This window comes from Sarcophilus harrisii, chromosome 1, assembly GCF_902635505.1.
Source record: "Sarcophilus harrisii chromosome 1, mSarHar1.11, whole genome shotgun sequence".
Taxonomy (NCBI): domain Eukaryota; kingdom Metazoa; phylum Chordata; class Mammalia; order Dasyuromorphia; family Dasyuridae; genus Sarcophilus; species Sarcophilus harrisii.
This window is the reverse complement of record NC_045426.1, coordinates 80,354,803-80,372,764: the sequence shown is the minus strand read 5'-3', so window position 1 is coordinate 80,372,764 and position 17,962 is coordinate 80,354,803. Positions and strand designations below refer to the sequence as shown.

General features: G+C 37.1%; 1 protein-coding gene across 6 annotated transcripts in view; it reads left to right on the top strand.

Annotated features, from left to right (window-relative positions):
- The first annotated feature begins 1 nt into the window (after position 1).
- The window catches only part of PHF7 (PHD finger protein 7), a 31,105-nt gene continuing 13,144 nt past the window's right edge, over positions 2-17,962 (top strand). For 4 of the 6 annotated variants that reach the window (XM_031958060.1, XM_031958046.1, XM_031958028.1 and 1 more), the window contains exons 1-3: positions 502-580; positions 6,044-6,253; positions 6,671-6,723. In XM_031958060.1, coding sequence (XP_031813920.1) covers positions 6,213-6,253; positions 6,671-6,723 — 94 coding nt within the window. In that variant the 5' untranslated portion in view covers positions 502-580; positions 6,044-6,212. Of the gene's footprint in view, positions 67-501; positions 581-6,043; positions 6,254-6,670; positions 6,724-8,345; positions 8,384-17,962 lie in introns of those variants that run through there. The other 2 variants (XM_031958053.1, XM_031958033.1) reach the window with 2 other exon arrangements.

The window sequence follows — 17,962 nt, the reverse complement described above, 5'->3', positions numbered from 1 at the left end:
CACCGAGCGCGACGCCGCGCACTCTCCAATTCCCCCAATCCGGCTCTTCGAAGAAGACGCTGCAAGGTAAGTGGGCGGGCGGGGATATTGCGCGGAGTCGCGCCGGCAGGACGTGCGCGCCGCCGCCACCACCGCCCACGCCAGCTTTTCCCGAGGGATGGGGAGGGGGAGCCTCCCTGTCCCCGCCCTTCCCCTCCCCCCTTACTCCTGTGGCTGGCGGGGAGGAGGGGCGCGGGCGCCGCGCGTGCCCGCCGTGCTGGGCTCGCCGCCGTTACTGGCCGTTGAGGGAACTCATGAACCCGCCTTCAGTCGCCCCGCTTCCCAGCCTCCGCCCCCTGGAAGGCGGGGCCGGGGCCGAGCGGGCTCGCGGCGGTTACTGGCCGTTGGCTGACCCGCCGCCCGCCTTAGCGGCCCCTCCCGGCCCTCCCTCCCTCCCTTCCTCCAGCTGTCGGGCGGCCTGGCGGGAGCGCCGCGGAGGGCGTGGCCGAGGCGCGGCGGGCCGGAGTCCGGCCCGGGCCCCTGGCGGGCGGGCGCGAGACGCGGCCCGGGTTTGGAACAGCCCGCGCCCGGGCCCTCGGAGGTAGAAGCGGCCCCGCCGGGCCCCTGACCGAGGGTGGGGGAGGGGGGAGGGGAGCACAGACACGGGAGTAGCTGTGCGGGAGTGTCCTTATGTGCTCGCCGGGGCTTAGCTGAGCCGCTGCCCCCCCTCGGCGGGAGTGCCTCGCCCTCAAGCGCCAAGCGTCAGAGGCAGAGCTTGAACCCAGGTCCTGCCGGCCGGGGACGCCATCTGCTGCCCTCCTGGGGGCGGCTGCGTAGGAAGGCGGCGAGAAACGAGCATTAGTTAAGCGCCTCCCGGTTGTCAGGCACCGCCCTGGGCGCTGGGGTACAAGTATAGCCAAAAGGCAGCCGAGCCTTCTCGGACGGGAAGGGGGGGGAGGGGAGGGAGAAAACGGGCCGAGACGCGGTTCTCCTCTCTACTCCCGCCCCCTTGTTACAGTTACGGGCCCTGGAAGAGCAGCTGTTGAAATTGTTTGGTTGGTAGAAAAATGGGCATTTCTGGATTCTTTGCTGTTAGTGTGAAAATGGGAATCAGGTATTTACCTAAAAAATACCAAAACCCTTGGAAATAAGCCTTTTTGTATAAAAAAGCCCGGGGATTGGTCCCTCAAAATTTTTGTTATTGGGGAAAAAAACCCGAAATCCAACACCCTAGGACTTTTTGGGTAAGACCACTTCAAAAACCAACAGCTCAGAATTCTTGTTTAGAGATTTGTTTGGTATTTTAGCAACTGAAAGAAGTCTTTTAAAAGCGCATATTTAATTTCTGTTGGCTATTTGTGTCATCTTCTGACACTCCCAGTGCACAGCGGTTTCTTCCAAATACAGAAGAACTTGTCCAGCTGCAGAAAAGCTAAAGGTTTTCAGTTCTTTTACTGGTACAGATGCATCCCTGCAATTGGCATGCCCCTCATGTGAAGGCTTGAATTTATCTGGACGAGTTTCTGTCTGTCAGCACTCTCGCCGATTACCTCCAGCTCTAATAAGAATCTTTATTCTATTCGGAAATTTTCTAATTTGTCATTGAGAAATGTAAAGTCTATGGCAGACTTGTATATCGTACTAGTTAGTGCTCTTCAGAAGTTGGTAGAGGAGATACTGTGTAAGCAAGTGTACATGGATACAATATGAAAACATGCCAGAAAAGAAAACCATGAGTGAATTGGAGCAAAGATGATTCAATGATAATGGTATTTTAGACAGAAATACTGATAATTACACAATCACAACTTTCCCAGTGAAGAGAATATTCACCCAGATTGTAGTCAAGAGAAACATTATTCTAGACTAATTCTTTCAGGAGCCCTCGTAGGGACACTACATAGGAACAAGGACTTGATTTGGTCTCTGGTTACTAGCCAAATCCCTGAGCCAGTTTGATGTTTTGTTGCTTTTTACTTTAGAGACTTTATTTTTTGAAAATAAAAACAAAAATTCAATAGATGCTCTCTCCTCAAGACTGACAGATCCCAAATACCTTTGTCATTTTAGAGTAAGTTTTACTTCCCCAAAAGCCTAGATAGAAAAATCAGTAGTAGTAATGACAAAAGAAAAAACCTGGACTCTATAGTTTATCTCACTGCTGATTTTCTGAACTGTTTTAACACTCAATACTCAAGAAAATAACCTTATTCTTCCCAGACCCCATTTCCTTTCTAGCAAATACCATTTTTTTTTAAGCATCACTGTTCTTAAGTGATTTCTTTCTCAGTTTTAAGTCAAAGCAGAATGTTCTGTTTCTCAGACTAAAGGTGGGGCAAAAGCCTAAAACTCTCACAGTTCTCCCATAGAGATCTTATAGAGGGAAAACACTCCATGTCTTACCTCCCCTTCTCCAAGGGTTGTCTCTATGTGACCTATGAAATAAAAAAGGCCATTAATGCTAAACCTTTGCTTCTGCTGAGCCATCTTGCAAGGAAGAAACCAGGAAATGTTTTTGGTAATTCTAAGTGAATGGCTCTTATCTCTCACCACAGAGAATTAACTGTCCTAAGTGGCCTAGTCTGTTATGTTCTGTTGTGGGTTTGAATTCTCCCTTTTCAGTGCACATTTTATCAGTACCTACTAGATGCTAAGAGGATACAAAACTCAGTAAGTTAGGGTTCTACTTAGTGTCCCAAATAGAAAATAGGACATTTAAACAATTGCACTACAAAAAGCCAGTATAATTCATGCTTATGCGTGATATAAAAACTATGATTAGTCAGAGGAAGGGGTTATATTTTTATCTTCCTCGTGGGGAAGGCATCATGCATTATGTAATACTTGAAATTGAGTTACCTAGATAGAATTAAGGGGCCAATTATTCTGAGTCAATAAATTTCTTTTATTGGGTATGCTATTCAACAAATATTTGCTGGTTATATGATGTTATGGTTCTCTGGAGTGTTTAACACAGATTGCAACATCTGGGTTCTTATAGCTTTTATGTGGAGTAGGAAACAGCATTGTAGTTGGAAGGGATCATAGCAACCATCCAGTCCGATTTATACCTGAAGGAAATCCTTAGCATAATATACCTGATAAATTTTCATCTAGTATTATGAGAATCCAGTATTCATCCCTCGATTATCTTTAGTGACTGGGGAAGCAGTTTGTCCACTTGAACAACTCTCATTGTTAGGAAGTTCCATCTATTATTCAGGCTTCTAGATTCAAAGAGATCAAGTCTAAATCCATTTCCATATCACAGATTTTCAAATTCTTGTCTGTGAGTCTTCTCTTCTCCAGGCTAAATATCCCTAAAACCTTAATTGATCACCATATAACAGACTCAAGGCCTTCCATTATTTTGGTTTCATCTGGATATTTTATTTCATTAAAATCCATCCTAGACTATACTTTCTAGATCTGATCATAACATTCCAAATGAAGTATGAGGCGAGTGATAGTTCCAATATGTATTCTATTCCCTTATTCTTGGAAGCTGTAAATCTCTTATTTTATGTAGAGTGTGTTAACTACTCCAGAGAACCACTACATCAACAGAACAGTATTAGCGTTTTTGTCTGAAGCAATTTACTACTAATTAATTTAGTCTATAATCCACTAAAACCCCCAAATCCTTTTCAAAATGTTTTCCACCCTGCCTACCCCCATGTCGTTCTTATAAAATTACTCTTTTGTACTCAAGTATAAGACATCATCACATTTTTTCCCACTTGAATATCATCTTTTTAAATTCAACTCGGTGCTCTAGGCCAATGGTGTCAGACTCTCCAAATAGAAATGTTCTGCGGGCTACATTTTTACTTAGAATATCACAAGTTAACAAAATTGTGTTTTCATTTTTTGTTAAACATTTCCCAATTACATTTTAATCTGATACTACTACATTATGCTTTCTCTAACTTAACAAGATTTTTTTGCTGACCAAGTATAAATCACTGGAAACATCCTACCATGTTAACATTAAGCCATTACAACTATTCTTTGATTGTATCAATTTTCTAAATTAATTGTATTGTTAAAGACCATGCCTAAGTGAAGCGGCAGGTCAATTCTCCTAGAGCCTCCACAGCTGTGGATCATAACACTTGAAGGAGTTGCAAAGCAGCCTTTACTGATTCAAATGTTCCTTGTGGATTGGGAATGAAATAAATTGAAGGTTAAGAGGTAATAGGAGAGAGGTCAGACAACAGCAACTGCCTCTCAATCTCCTTGTATCATCATCATCATCACATCCTCTCCCATGAAGAGATCCATTCTACAGGTCTGAATTAGATCTCCAGCAGTCACTGGCAGGTGGCTCCTGTATTGCAATACTGTATTATCAACTAGTTTATGCTTCTCTATTTCCACAATCTATCTCAGTAAGAGATAAGAAAAAATCTAGGTATCTATAGCATTCTCCTTGTCTATCAGTTTAGGAAGCCTGTCCAAAAAAGGAAATGATATATACTTGATGAAACCATGCTTTCTCTTTGTAATGACATTTTTTTTCCCATTCTAGACAATTTGCTCTTCTCCAGACTTATAGTATTCCTCCTATTTTTTGTGATCTAGATATTGATAGTGAATCAAATCACATCTGCCAGTTCTTTACCCTGCATTCTGTAGAGTCAGATGTAAATAAGTTCACAAAGGGCATACTAGATGATCTTTTACTGTCTTATCTTGGATATCATCTTGCTAGGGATTTTCAGTGATGTAGATGACTTTACCAACACAAAGGTCATTATTTAGGGCAGAAGAGGCTTTGTTTTTTCGATTGTCATAATCCCACCTATTCCCTCCTTTGATCTCATTCACCCCCTCCCCATATTATTTTTATTGTCTTTAGCTTCCAGCACATTTTGAGTTTTAATAATCGTGCCTATGTTTTCAAAGTAGTAACTGTGTCATTTTCTTATATTCTTCCTGTTGCCAGGACTTCCATCTTCTGTGTATAGTTGGTTTGGTGAGATCCCTGTGTATCTACATCAGTCTCCTTAGAATAAATTCTATTTTTCTTCATTAAAATTGTATCTTAAGAGCTTCCCTTTCCTTATTCCTTAGTGTGAAGGTCAAAATAGATAAACTGAGACACAAAGTCCTAGCATAATCAATTTATTAATAAGATGTGAACTTACCACTAAATAGGTTCTTAAGTTACTCAGCAAAGCTTAAGACCCTAAAGTAGGGAATAGCTACCCTTTTTAAGGAAAACCAGAACAAAGACCAGGACTTTGTAGCCAGGATTCTGATTCTGGCTTTGGAATCAAGTTCTGATTAGTTAAAAGAGCTCAATATCATAGATGGCAAAGGCACTATGATGGGTTATTATTGGTTACAGAACTGAGGCAGGGGGAACAATATGATTGGTTGAAAAATTAGAAATGAGGGGCTAGGAATAACCTAGTCTCCTTCCCTCCTATGAGTAAGCAGTATCCATTATTTGAGTCTATTTGCCAAGTTAGTGTCCCAGACTTGCTTAAATAACAAACTAGAAATTCTTGGAGAATAGCTTGGTAGTATAAGAAATTTAGACCAGACTCCCTAGTTTGCATGTATATTCTTCAAGAGTAGCAGATTTTCTTGATATAAGAATAAAACAGTGATTGACAAGAGGACTGGATTTCTAAACTTAACTCATAAGACAAAGAATCTTGACAGAATTAGAGGACAATTTTAATTAACTTTTAAGTAGGACTAATTTAAGAGAGAGTTATTATTATTAATCTGATTATTTCAGTCATTTCTCACAAAGAAATTGGTACAGTAATCATTATGTCTTTGTAAAGGAAGCAATGTGGTGAAGCAGAAAGAGCATTGAATCTGGGGTCAATAAGCAAGCTTGAGTTCTGCCACTGATTAGTTCTGTGGCCATGGGCAGATCACTAGCTTAACTTTCCTTTTTTGTGGAATGGAAATAATGTATTTTCGATCTCATGGTGGTGGTGGTGGTGGTGTGCAAATGAAATGGGATAATGAATGTAAAATGTCTTGTAACATTTTGTAAATGTCATTGTAAGCATTTAAAATAAGCTATTTTTTATTGTTACAGGGCTATGAACAAGGATAGGATCATATGTGTTGGAAGGTGCTGGATTTCATTCCCCAGACCCTATGAGACCTGAGAACAATTGCTCTGAAGCTTGTTAATATTTGTAGCTGGAAGAGTCTATTTTTAAAATTACAGAGAGATTCCAGATTGGAAAGGGAAGCGGTGGTTAATGAGAATTGTGAACAGAAAGGGGAAGACTAAAGGACTGAGGTAGAGTTGGACTACTTCAGAGGATTTGACTATTTGTTGAGTGGGCTATGGATTATTCCTTCTTTGTACTTTTTCAATGGGTGGAACTGGGGGAGGGATAATAAAAGAGTCAGATAACAGAAAGAATCTCTTGCCCCCAGCTTAGCAGAAGAGGAATTTATTTAATCTATTTGAAAATTGACAAACCCTGAATTGAGGGAATGGGGCAGAAAAGAAAAATTAGGAGGATTACTGAGGCATTAAATAGTATAGGCAGTAGGCATATTTTAGCATTTTTTAAAAATATGAAAAGAAATGATATTCTTTGGAATTTCTGGTTTTGTTTCTGAGATGGTGGGATGGTGAGGGAAAAGCCACCAAAAATAGAGAAGGGTGACCTCAAAGGTCATTTTGTATTTTTTCTTCCTTTTTATACAGAGACTCAATTATGTCTTGGTGGACAGCACAGATGCAGCAGTCTTCAGGGCCTGGTAAGGTGGGCAGAGGGACATGTCCTTTTTAAAATTACCTTTGCCCGAAAAATCAGAGTAATTACAGGATTGATTCTGGAACCATCATGATAGCTGGGAAGAGTGCTGGATTTGGAGTCAAGAAAGTCCTGGGTTCAACTACTGCCTCTGGCAAGTGCTTAGCATGAGATCTGGCACATAGTAGGTACTGAATAAATACTTATTGATTAATCGTGGGCAAATCACTTTAACTTCTCTGAGCTTCATTTTCATCATTAAAATAGAGTTAACACCTTCCTCACAGGGTTACTATGAAGACTGCCTATGATAATTTACCTTAAGAGCTTTGCCAACCTTTCAGCACTTTATAAATATTAGCTCTTATCATTTAGGGGAGCTCAAAGCATTTTTCATACATTGTCATCTTGCCATTCAGAAAAAATAAACTGAGGCAAGTTTAAAAAAAAGTTCTAATTGTATTAGAGGGCAAACTTGAATACATTCATCTCAGATTCTGTTCCAGCTCTCCCTACCAGATCCCACTTTTTTCCCAGGGTAAAGACAGGGACTCAGGAAGACTCAGGAACTAAGGATCTATAATAAATTTTAGTTCAAAAATTTAATAATTATAACTGACAACATAGCACTTTATGGTTTACAATGCACTGTGTATGAATTAGCTCTCCCATAACCTAAGAGTTAAAAAGAAATATTATTTTCACTTTCTGATGAAGAAAGTGAGACATAAAACCCATTGTCACACAAGAATGAATATCAAAGGGATTCGAACTCAGAACTCTCTTGATTCCAAATCCTGTATAGAAGGGATAAAATTAAAAGAAGCAATAGTAACAAAGAAAAATATATTTAAGAGGGTTTTAGCAGTGAGTAAAATAAAAAAGCAGCAGTTTCATGTAAAGCCTCCATCTCATACTCTTTTTACCAAAGGAGCCCTTTTTTCTAAATCCTGAAATCCCTTTTGTGTTTTGGGGGGTGAGATAATTAGGTTCACTCTTCCTTATATAGCCTGAGCTTTAGGAAGAATTTTAGTGCCCCCGGGAACTAATATACACGAAAGAGAGTCTTCAAACCAGCTTTGTAATTTGTGTTGTAAAAATTGTACAAAAAGCAACTAAGATAAAATATACAATTATCAGTTACATAATTAATTTGTGCTTACATGTGGACAGTATTAAATTGAATGCATACAATCAACAAAAAGTCAACTTAAACAAGAACAAAAAAATCACTAGTACTGATTCAAGTCAAAATTACAATTTGGAACTGCTAAACAAACTAACAAATTATTTTAGAGAAAAAGTATTAAAAGTAACAGAAGATTCTGTAATTTCCTTCCCTATTTCGATACCTCTGAATTGTATTTAACCAGTGTGGCTCCTATATATCATTTCTATTTCTTGAGTTAAAAAAAAAGTCACATTACAAAGAACATACAAAATTCCAGTAACAAAAGGAAAAAAAGTTTCATTTCTCACAATTTAACTCTTCAAATTTTACTTGTAGCAAAACTTACTTAGTTTAAATTGATTTTGTTTGTAATTTGTTTTTTTATTGAGTGTGGCCATATTAGATTAATTTTCTTGAGCAAGAGAAGATCTTAAGTATGTTTTTATTAATTTCAGTTTACTGAAAGATATCTCACATGATGCTACAGTTGCAGGTAAGGTTAAAAGTATCCTCATTGCTGTTTCTAGGCTTGTATAAGATTCAGTGAGTTCATATCCATGTATTTCAGTAGGTCTAATGTTACTGACTTCAGAATTGGAGGATTACTAGTGCCTGATGTTTAAAGCTTGCTGATAAAAGAGCTGCCTTTTTTTTTTTTTTTTTTTTTTTTGGTCATTTGCATTATCTTGGCTCATAAATCAGTTAAATTCATTGAGAAAAATTTGCTTCTCAAAAGAAATTTACAATTAGTGGTAATTTCATTTTATTTGTTATACCATTAATCAAATTGAAACAAAATTGAATCCTATATATCTTACTAATTTTAGCCTTATATAGAACTATTGGACTAAAAGATGATATATTTTTTCCTGTGACTCATAGACTTTCTGTTTACAACATAGAACTCTGAATAGACATCCATATTTTAAACCATTATCTAAATGTTTTGAAGTATAGTCTAATGGATTTTCTCTCTTTTTTTGGGGGGGGGGAAGGGGACCCATGTGTCATTCTACTCTCTTGAAACACAAGTTATATTTTTATTTTGCAAGGCTTTGGCTATTTTATCCATATGGCTAAGAATATCAACCATGAAAATTATGTGAAAAAGTATACTTAATTTATATATATATGTCATAGTAACAGTGATTTTCCAACAATGATAGTGGAACATTTGATATTTACACAATCCAGAATTCTGTGGATTTAGTTTGTCTTTACAAAGTACTTAAGATATTACTTCCCAACAGTTTTCGTTTATCAGTTGTCTTTTCAAGGTTATTTTCAAGATTAAAATCAACATATTCTATTTACTAAAAGGGCTATTTAAAAAACATATAGATCTTTTTATCTAGTCTATCAAAAGAGATCATTACTGGACTTATAGAAACTCAATGAATAATAATGTGTATGAAATTAAAATAACTGCCTAACACTATTTTAAATTCCAAAAAATATTTTAAATGCATTGTCATAGGCTTGTTCTTTAGCTCTTTTTATATGAGTACTTTTGAAATTAGCGTACTCATTATTTTGGTGGTTGTACCTATTTTTCTGATTCGTTTCAGTGCAACCAATAAAACTTTCTTCAGACTGCATCCAGCATCAAGATGGATATATCTAATAGTATGACTCATTTATCTGTGGTGTAAAATGTCAGTTAAACTAAATGTTAGAGAAACTGGTTTTCTTTTTACCACAAATAATTTTCCACGATAAATAGTGAAATCTACTTATATTTGTATTTTGGGTGACAAGAACTTTTATGGTTCTTTTTGAATAGTCCAGCATGTGATTTTTTTCTTTTTTCTTTATTATAGCACTATCATAGTGACTTGTTAATTCAAGCAAATTTAGGAGTTTCCAGTTTTAGGACTATTGATTGTTTCTTTAGTCCCTCTAAGAAGAAGATTATTTTGTACAAAAGAGTAACATTTAAAATAACTCTAAAATAAGTTTCCATTTTTGTTTCTCAAACAGAGAAGCTTTTTCAAAAGCATTATCTATTACTTTACCATTTTTCTTTTTCATGCACTTGGCCCAGATATATTTCTAGTCATTGAACTCTCTTTATTTTTTTGCATATATTTGATCATAATAAAAAAGAATCTTTTGAAAACGATATGCAAGTGAATAAAAAAATTTATCTAGATTTCTGATTACCTACTACTTACGAATACTATCAGTGTTAGGAAGTTAAGTAAAAAAAAACAAGAATCAGAAAATATACATTTACCTTTTCAGTTTCCTTGATTGGATGCATCTTCAGTGTCCTAACCCCTAACCATGAATAATCCATGTGCCCCCATACATGGAGATAGCTCTGCTCTGACTCTTCTCTTCTCTCGATGTACCCTCTTTTTTGGTGATCTCCCAGATGTATATATCCAGCTCAGTCTCCTAACCTCTCACCAAATACCTGTTGGACATCTCTATGGTGCCCTGTAAGCTCCTTAAACTTAGCATGTCCAAAATGGAATTGTCTTCTTGCTCAAAGCTGCTACTCCTTCAAATGTCTTTTTTTTTTTTTTGAGTCTGCCAAACATCTTTTTGAAAGTCATCAGTATTCACAATCTCAAGAATCCTTAACTCCTGCTTCACCCTTGTTCAGTTTTCAAGTCTTGTGCTTCTACTTCCCTTTGGGAATCTCTTGTTTTATTTACTCAGACAGCCACTGCTATCATGCAGGTCCTTATGGCCTCTCACCTGGACTCTTTCAGTAGCCTCTAAAGGGTGTGACTTCTCTCCCCTCTCCATCTGGTTTTCTGCACACTCCCCAAAGTATGTCTGACTGTGCCACTTTCGTGCTCAAGAAACCAAGGGGCTCCCTGTGGCCTCAAGAAATAAAAACAATCCAGATTCCTCAACTTGGCATTGAAAGTTCTTCAAGGATAGACTCCAACTTATTTCCCCAGAATTAGCCCAGAACTATCTTTTTTGCTGCTCCCTGTCCTTGTGGAGGTTGTCCTCTCATACCCTAGAATGTATTCCTTTCTTCCTTTTGCCTTATAGAAATACTTAAAAGCACATTTTATGTACTGTATGTTCAGGAAAGTCCTAATTCCCCTGAATCATTTGTACTAATTCAATTTCCCTCAAAGTAGCATGTGCTTACAACTGTGTACATATGTATACTCCCCACAGAATTTAAGCTCCTTAAAGGGGAGGACTTTTTTCCATTTTGTGTGTTATTGTCATGTAGCACAGTAGCTTTAGCATAGAAAATATTTAATAAGTACCCATTGGTTTGGGTTATATCTTGGGATGTGGAATTCATCAAGTCAGAAACCTTGATGTGGTCTAGTCCATGGATAATCAGCATAATTCTTAATAATTTCAAAACTTGATGCAAGAGAAGGAAATAAGCATTTAAGGACCAGTTATATGCCAGGCACTATGCTAAGTGTTTTATAATATTCTCTTAATTGATCTTCACAACTCTGGGAGGCAGTTGAGGAAACTGAGTCAGACAGGTTAAATGACTTGCCTAGAGTCATCCAGTTAATAAATATGTGAGGTGAATTGAACTCAGGTTTACCTAGCTCCCTCATGAAAGAGAATATAGGTAACAAGAATTTAACTGCTGCTGTGCTAACCTATTATCCTTAAACTTAAAATTTCCTTTTGTGATTTGCACATTAGATGTTGAGATTCAGATTTGGAGATTTTTCAGTTTTTAACAAGCCAGAAGTTATGAATGTTTATCTTATGATTGAAAAATGTAGAAGCAATCTTCTTTCAAGGTCGTCTATGAAAAATTAACTGTTTATTTTAACAGATGGTGGTGGTTGTAGGTGGGCATGTTTAGTTTCCTCAGCACTGTCTTCCATACTCCTTATGTCTTAGTGGTTTCTGTTTCTTTTGGCGAAAACTTCATCCACTTGAAAGTCTTTAAGGTACTGAAAATTACTTTTAATTAGATTACAAAGCAAAACAAATAATATGAAAAATGCAGCAATTGCTTTCCGAGGTCAAGGTTCTCCACCCCCATCCAGTTTTTCATATATTCCTACTCCCTGCCCCACTTCCATGACCATGGGAGTAGAAGGCCAGGAATTCTGTTGTTTCTCATAAACTCTTCCTCTCCTCCCCTTCTCTCTCTGTGTCCCTCTGTCAGTCTGTCTCTGTCTCTATGCAGGAGAAGAGCAGAGTAGTTCATTGAAATGGTCTGGGGATCGAGCTGCAGCTTTGGGCTGCACACCATACTGATTGCTCTGATTCAGCAGAATAAAAACAAAGTTCTACCTATCAACTCAGGCACCAGATTGTACTGGAGAGTGATTATTAATGATCTTACTCCTGAAGGCAAAATGAATCATTTCAATAATTGAGACAATTTTCACACTTTTAACCTCCCAGGTTAAAAGGGATAGGATCTGAGTTTGCTTGCTCATGACCTATCCTGTTTAAGTTCCATCTTCTTTCCTTTTTCCAAGTAGCTGACTGATCCAGTTTTAGTTCCCCTGCCTCAGACACAAATAAGTCTTTTGGTCAGAGGGGACAAATGAAATATTCTACTCCTGTGTCATTGGGAAACACCATTTAGAGAAATCTGGGGTCACAGCTATTCTGAATAACTATGTGAGGTGGATTGAACTCAGGTCTACCTACCTGCCTCATGAAAGAGAATATAGATAACAAGAATTTAACTGCTGCTGTGCTAATCTATTATCCTTAAAATTTCCTTTTGTGATTTGCATATTAGATGCTGAGATTCAGATGTGGAGATTTTTCAATTATTAACCAGAAGTTATGAATGTTTATCTTATCCTTCAAGAGTAAAAAAAAAAAAAATAGGCATTTAATATAAATTATATGGGATACAACAGGACATTTGTAAGGATGAATTTTAAGTGTATCCATACAGAAATGGAGGAAGCTAGGAGGACTCAGTGGATAGAGCACTAGTCAAAAGTTAGGAAAGCCCAAGTTGTAACACTGTGATCCTAGGCAAATTACTTAATCTGTTAGCCTTAATCCATTGGAGAAAAAAGAGGCAAAGCATTCCATATCTTTTCCAAGAAAACCCCATTGACAAGATTGGCATGTTATGGTCCACAGGGTCATGAAGATTTGGACACAGCAGAACAGCAGTGATATACATAAATGAATATATAACAATCACAGCTAATTATCCCAGATACCAGTACCCATACAGGTAGGTATCTAGCACATAGAATTCACATTGGAATTACCTTCTGTAATCATGCATACACGTGGAAAGAAAATATCTAGCACATAAATCCAAAGCACATGCAACCACATTATTTTACCACAGAGCAAGTACACACATCTATGCAGTCCTGAAGTATGATATTATATGACAGGGTTAATGATACAAGCATGTATAAACACAGTTCTTATAGCACGAGTTAATAACATGGCAATCACAGATATGGTTATAAACGAGGTATACATTGCATGTGAAACCCATGGTCCACTGTATTTCACAGGACCAGTTAACAGAAACTGGTTAACAGAAATATTTATAGGAGGCAGGACTGCAAGTGCCAAACCTGGGTAAGCCACCAGGTGGCAGCTGAGCTTTGTGCAGCCCCAATTCACTCACTAGAGCACATAATCACCCAAATGGGACTTGATTTTCTCATCCCTTGATTTCCCAGCATTTTACTGCCATCTCACCTGACAAGGATAAAAAGTGTGGAAATTGGCTCAATTATTGAAATGACTCATTTTGCCCTCAGATTAATTTCTTACCTTCTTTACAACTTAACATGAATAAATTACCTCCTCAAAGGATTACTTTTCCACATTATAGATTAGGGTACATTTCTTGAATGATTTTTAAAAATAGCTTTAAAACTCCCAGCCAAATGAACTTAGCTTATCCTGTTATGGTGCGAAATCTTCATTTCGCTCTACCCAGAGTTTAGAACCTATATCAAATATGCTGTAATGTTTTTGTTTTTTTTTACTAAGGAAATACTTACATACCTACTTTCAAGGCCTCCAAGGGAAAAAAACCAAATAAACCAAGATTAATTTTACTACCATATAATCTTAGCCAACCAACTAGTCTTCTAGAGCTTTAATGCAATGATTACCAGAACTTCCAAGGTAAAAAATAATCTCATTTCAGGAATCACTGCTATGAACCCTATCGGTTTCCTGCTCAGCATGTTTGTTATATACTATTCCTCCTCTAGCTTGTTTCTAATATGTCTCTCATTATCCAGAATTGCTGCCAGGCTTAGGATGGGAGTGGCAGGTCCTCAGTCTAACAAACAGAGCTACCCACACGCACCATTTTGCAAGCTCAGCATATGATATCTCTGCTTTGTTTGGCATTTTCCTACCATAATATATACTGTTCTCTTTCTCTCTTTTACATGACTACAGATAATAGGGTCAGGCCACAGCAGGGATGGAGAATAATATGTCACTATAGAAATATCAGAACTATATGGCTGATGACAAAGCTAATTTATTATGATTCCAGGGCCAGCTCCAGTGTTAAAACTAATTATCTTTTGTTGATGATAAGGCAAGGGTTGTGGAGACTGGGTCAAGGATATATATATATATATATATATATACTGTTTATTTCTAGTGGGGATCTGCTCAATTAAGATAGGGTAGTCTGCCAAAGGGCCAGAGATTATTCTGATAAGAGAATCTTAAGATTAAACCCTGCTACTGACTCCTTACTACATCCCTAAAACTATAGTTCATCAGTTCTTGTCAAGAGTAGCTAGCTACCCCTGTCTGGGCAAAAACGTGCAGTTTGCCATGTGCTTCTCTCACAAACTGCCATTTTTTGCTCTCGGGCAGGAAGAACCCTTCTTTCCTCAACTTTCATGCTAGTCTAAAAATATAAGGAAAATAGAGTGGGCAGGTAGAGAATATGTCTGATCTCATTGCTCATTTTTCTGGACCACAGAATGAATAGCTGCTGCTCTGACAAGACTCTTTTCCTTTGTCCCTCAGTTTACTGGTCATTAGGAAGTAAATTCAATCTCTGAAACTTAGTCAGTAGATTTCTTGATTTAAAAACACCCTGCTTTATATGACTGTACACCCTGTATCACTCCTGCTAAATTTTATCTCCTGCTAAATGTATTTTTTGTGCTCAGCATCCATTTGGAAATTTTTTCTTCATTCCCAGATCCATATAACCTGCCCTCATCTCATTTATTTTTAAAATGTTGACCCTGTTGTTAGCAAGTTCTACTTTACCACTGTCTTTTGCCCTTGAATTTGTCCTGCCACTGCTTATCTCTTTCCAAAACCCAATCTACTATTTACTCCATACAAACAAGCAGAGGACCTTCATGGAAAAAAAAATTGAGACTCAGAGCACTTTAATTTTGTATTTTATGATTTTCTCAACATCTTCTTTCATTCTCCTCTTTATTTCATCTCAGGAAAAAATGGCCATTAAAGATTCATCTTCCTGAGTTCAAATCCAGCCTCAGACACTTAACTAGCTGTGTGACACTGGCCAAGTCACTTAATCCTGCTTGCTTTGGTTTCCTCATCTATAAAATGAACTGGAAATGGAGTAGAAAATGGCAAACCACTTAATATCTTTGCCAAAACAAACAAATAAACCAAAATCCTTAGACCTGGGATCCTACTAGGATACATGTAGCCTAAGGAGGTCAAAGAAAATAAAGTCCTATACATACCAAAATATTCATAATAGTACTTTTTTGTGGTAGCAATAAGTATTTGGAAAAGAACAAATCATGGTAATATAAATAATGGAATTTCATTAGACTCTTAAGAAGAGATGAATATTAAGAATTCAGAAAAGAGATTTGTGAATTGATGTAATTCAAAGTTAGCAAATGAAAAACAACATACATAGTGACCACAACAGAAATGGAAAGCATACTGGAACTGAAGAGTTTGTAATCATAATGGCCAGGCTTGAAGCCAAGAAAACTTCTTCAAAAATTTAAGAAAACAATTTCTTCATTTCAGTGCTAAGGTCTATATACATGGAACTGATATGTTGCCTTGGCTAAACTGTTTTTTTAATTAAATTTCTGTTATGAGGAAAACTTACTGGGCAGTGAATAAGTGAGGGGATTACACTCAAAAGTAAATATAATGCAAAAACAAAAGTCAATAAAAGTAATATTTTTTAAAAATTAACAGGTAACTATGACTCACTCTTACCAGAGTCAAGTTTATGTATTCATTTTTGGTAACATAAATGTAAGAATGGAAGTTTCTGTCCCAATTACTGTAAGTCATGACTGCCCAGATTTCTTGATTGATTTAGTCAAAAGGTATAAATTGGGTGGAACAAATGTTTAATCATTGTGGGAGGAGTGAAGTACTTGGGTCATTGAATGAAAGGAAATAATACTATATAGGAAATAGTTTGTGATGTGGCAGAAATCAGACACATCTCTGGGCTTATGCATAATGCAGCCAACAAGTTCAGAAGAACACAGTTCATCATCAAAGCAGTAAAGCTTCAATAACTTCTAGATTCAGTAGTATCTTGAAAAGTCAGACTTTCTTATCTCTACCAGAGAATACTGAAGGGTTGGAGTGAAGTGGGCAGTATCATACTCCCTCTCCCCCACTGACATAGACTGGACTAGTATAAAACAAATCCATAGCAGAGAGAAGCATATCAAACAAAAAGACTTAGATTCAGAAAGATATCAAAGGAAATATAATTTCAAGGTATGGAACCCTTAGAACCAGAAAAAGAATTTTATTATAAATTCAAGGGCTTTTTATAACCAGGAATTGTATTTACCCTTTGGCCACACACATTATTTTCTTTCTTTTTATTAGTTTTCATTATTAACTTTTATGTTTTAATTTCCATTTTTCCCTTTCTTCCTCCCCAAAATAGTAATCTGATATAGGTTATACATGTATAATCATGTTAGTCATATTGTGAAAGAAAAATCAGAACAAAAGGGGAAAAACATGTAGAGATAGTTTTTAACATTCATACTTATAAGACTTTGTTCCAAATTTTTCTCTCTCCCTTCCCCCACCCCTCTCCTCCAGACACCAACTAATCCAATATAAATTAAACATGTGCAGTTCTTTTAAACATATTTCCATATTACATTGTACAAGAAAAAAATTAAACCCAAAGAGGGGAAAGCATGAGAAAGAAAAAGCAAACAGATAAAAAGGTGAAAATACTATGCTTCCATCCACATTCAGTCTTAATTCTTTCTCTGGATGTGAGATTATTAGTCTATTAGAATTGTCTTGACTCACCACATTGCTGAGAAAAGCAAGTCCATTATAGTTGATCATCATATACTCCTTTTTTTTATTTTTAGTACACATTTCTTTATGAAAAATGTTGGGAGAGAAAAATCAGAACAAAAGGGAAAAACCATGGGAGGGAGAAAAAAGCAGATAAAAGAAATGAATATAGCATGTGTTAATTTATATTCAATCTCCATAGTTCTTTTTCTGGATGCAGATGTCATTTTTTATCCAAAATATATAGGGGATTATCTTGGAGATTATCACATACTCTTGATATTATTGTGCACAGTGTTCTCCTGATTCTGCTCATTTCACTCAGCATCAGTTCATGTAACTTTTCCAGATTTCTCTGAAAGTCTACATATTATTTTCTGCATATTATTTCTTATAGAATAATATTCCATTACATTCATATTCAGCCATTCCCCAATTAATGGGCATCCATTCAATGTCCAATTTCTGTCCACTACAAAAAGCATTGCTATAAACATTTTTGTATATATGGGTCCTTTTTCCACTTTTATGATCTCTTTTGGAATAAACACCCACTGGTGACATTGCTAGATAGCTCTTTGGGCATAGTTCCAAATTGTTCTTTAGAATAGTTGGGTCATTTCATAACCCACCAACAATTTTCTAATCATTTCTTATAAAACAATAGTATTCTATTACATTCACATATAATTGTCTACCCTTTCCTCAATTGATGGATATTCCCTCAACTTCCAGTTCTTTGCCACCACAAAGAAAACTGCTATAAACATTTTTATATGTCCTTTCCCCTTTTTTATGATCTCTGAAATATAGACCTAGTAGTAATATTGCTAGATCAAAGGGTTTGCACAGTTTAGGCATA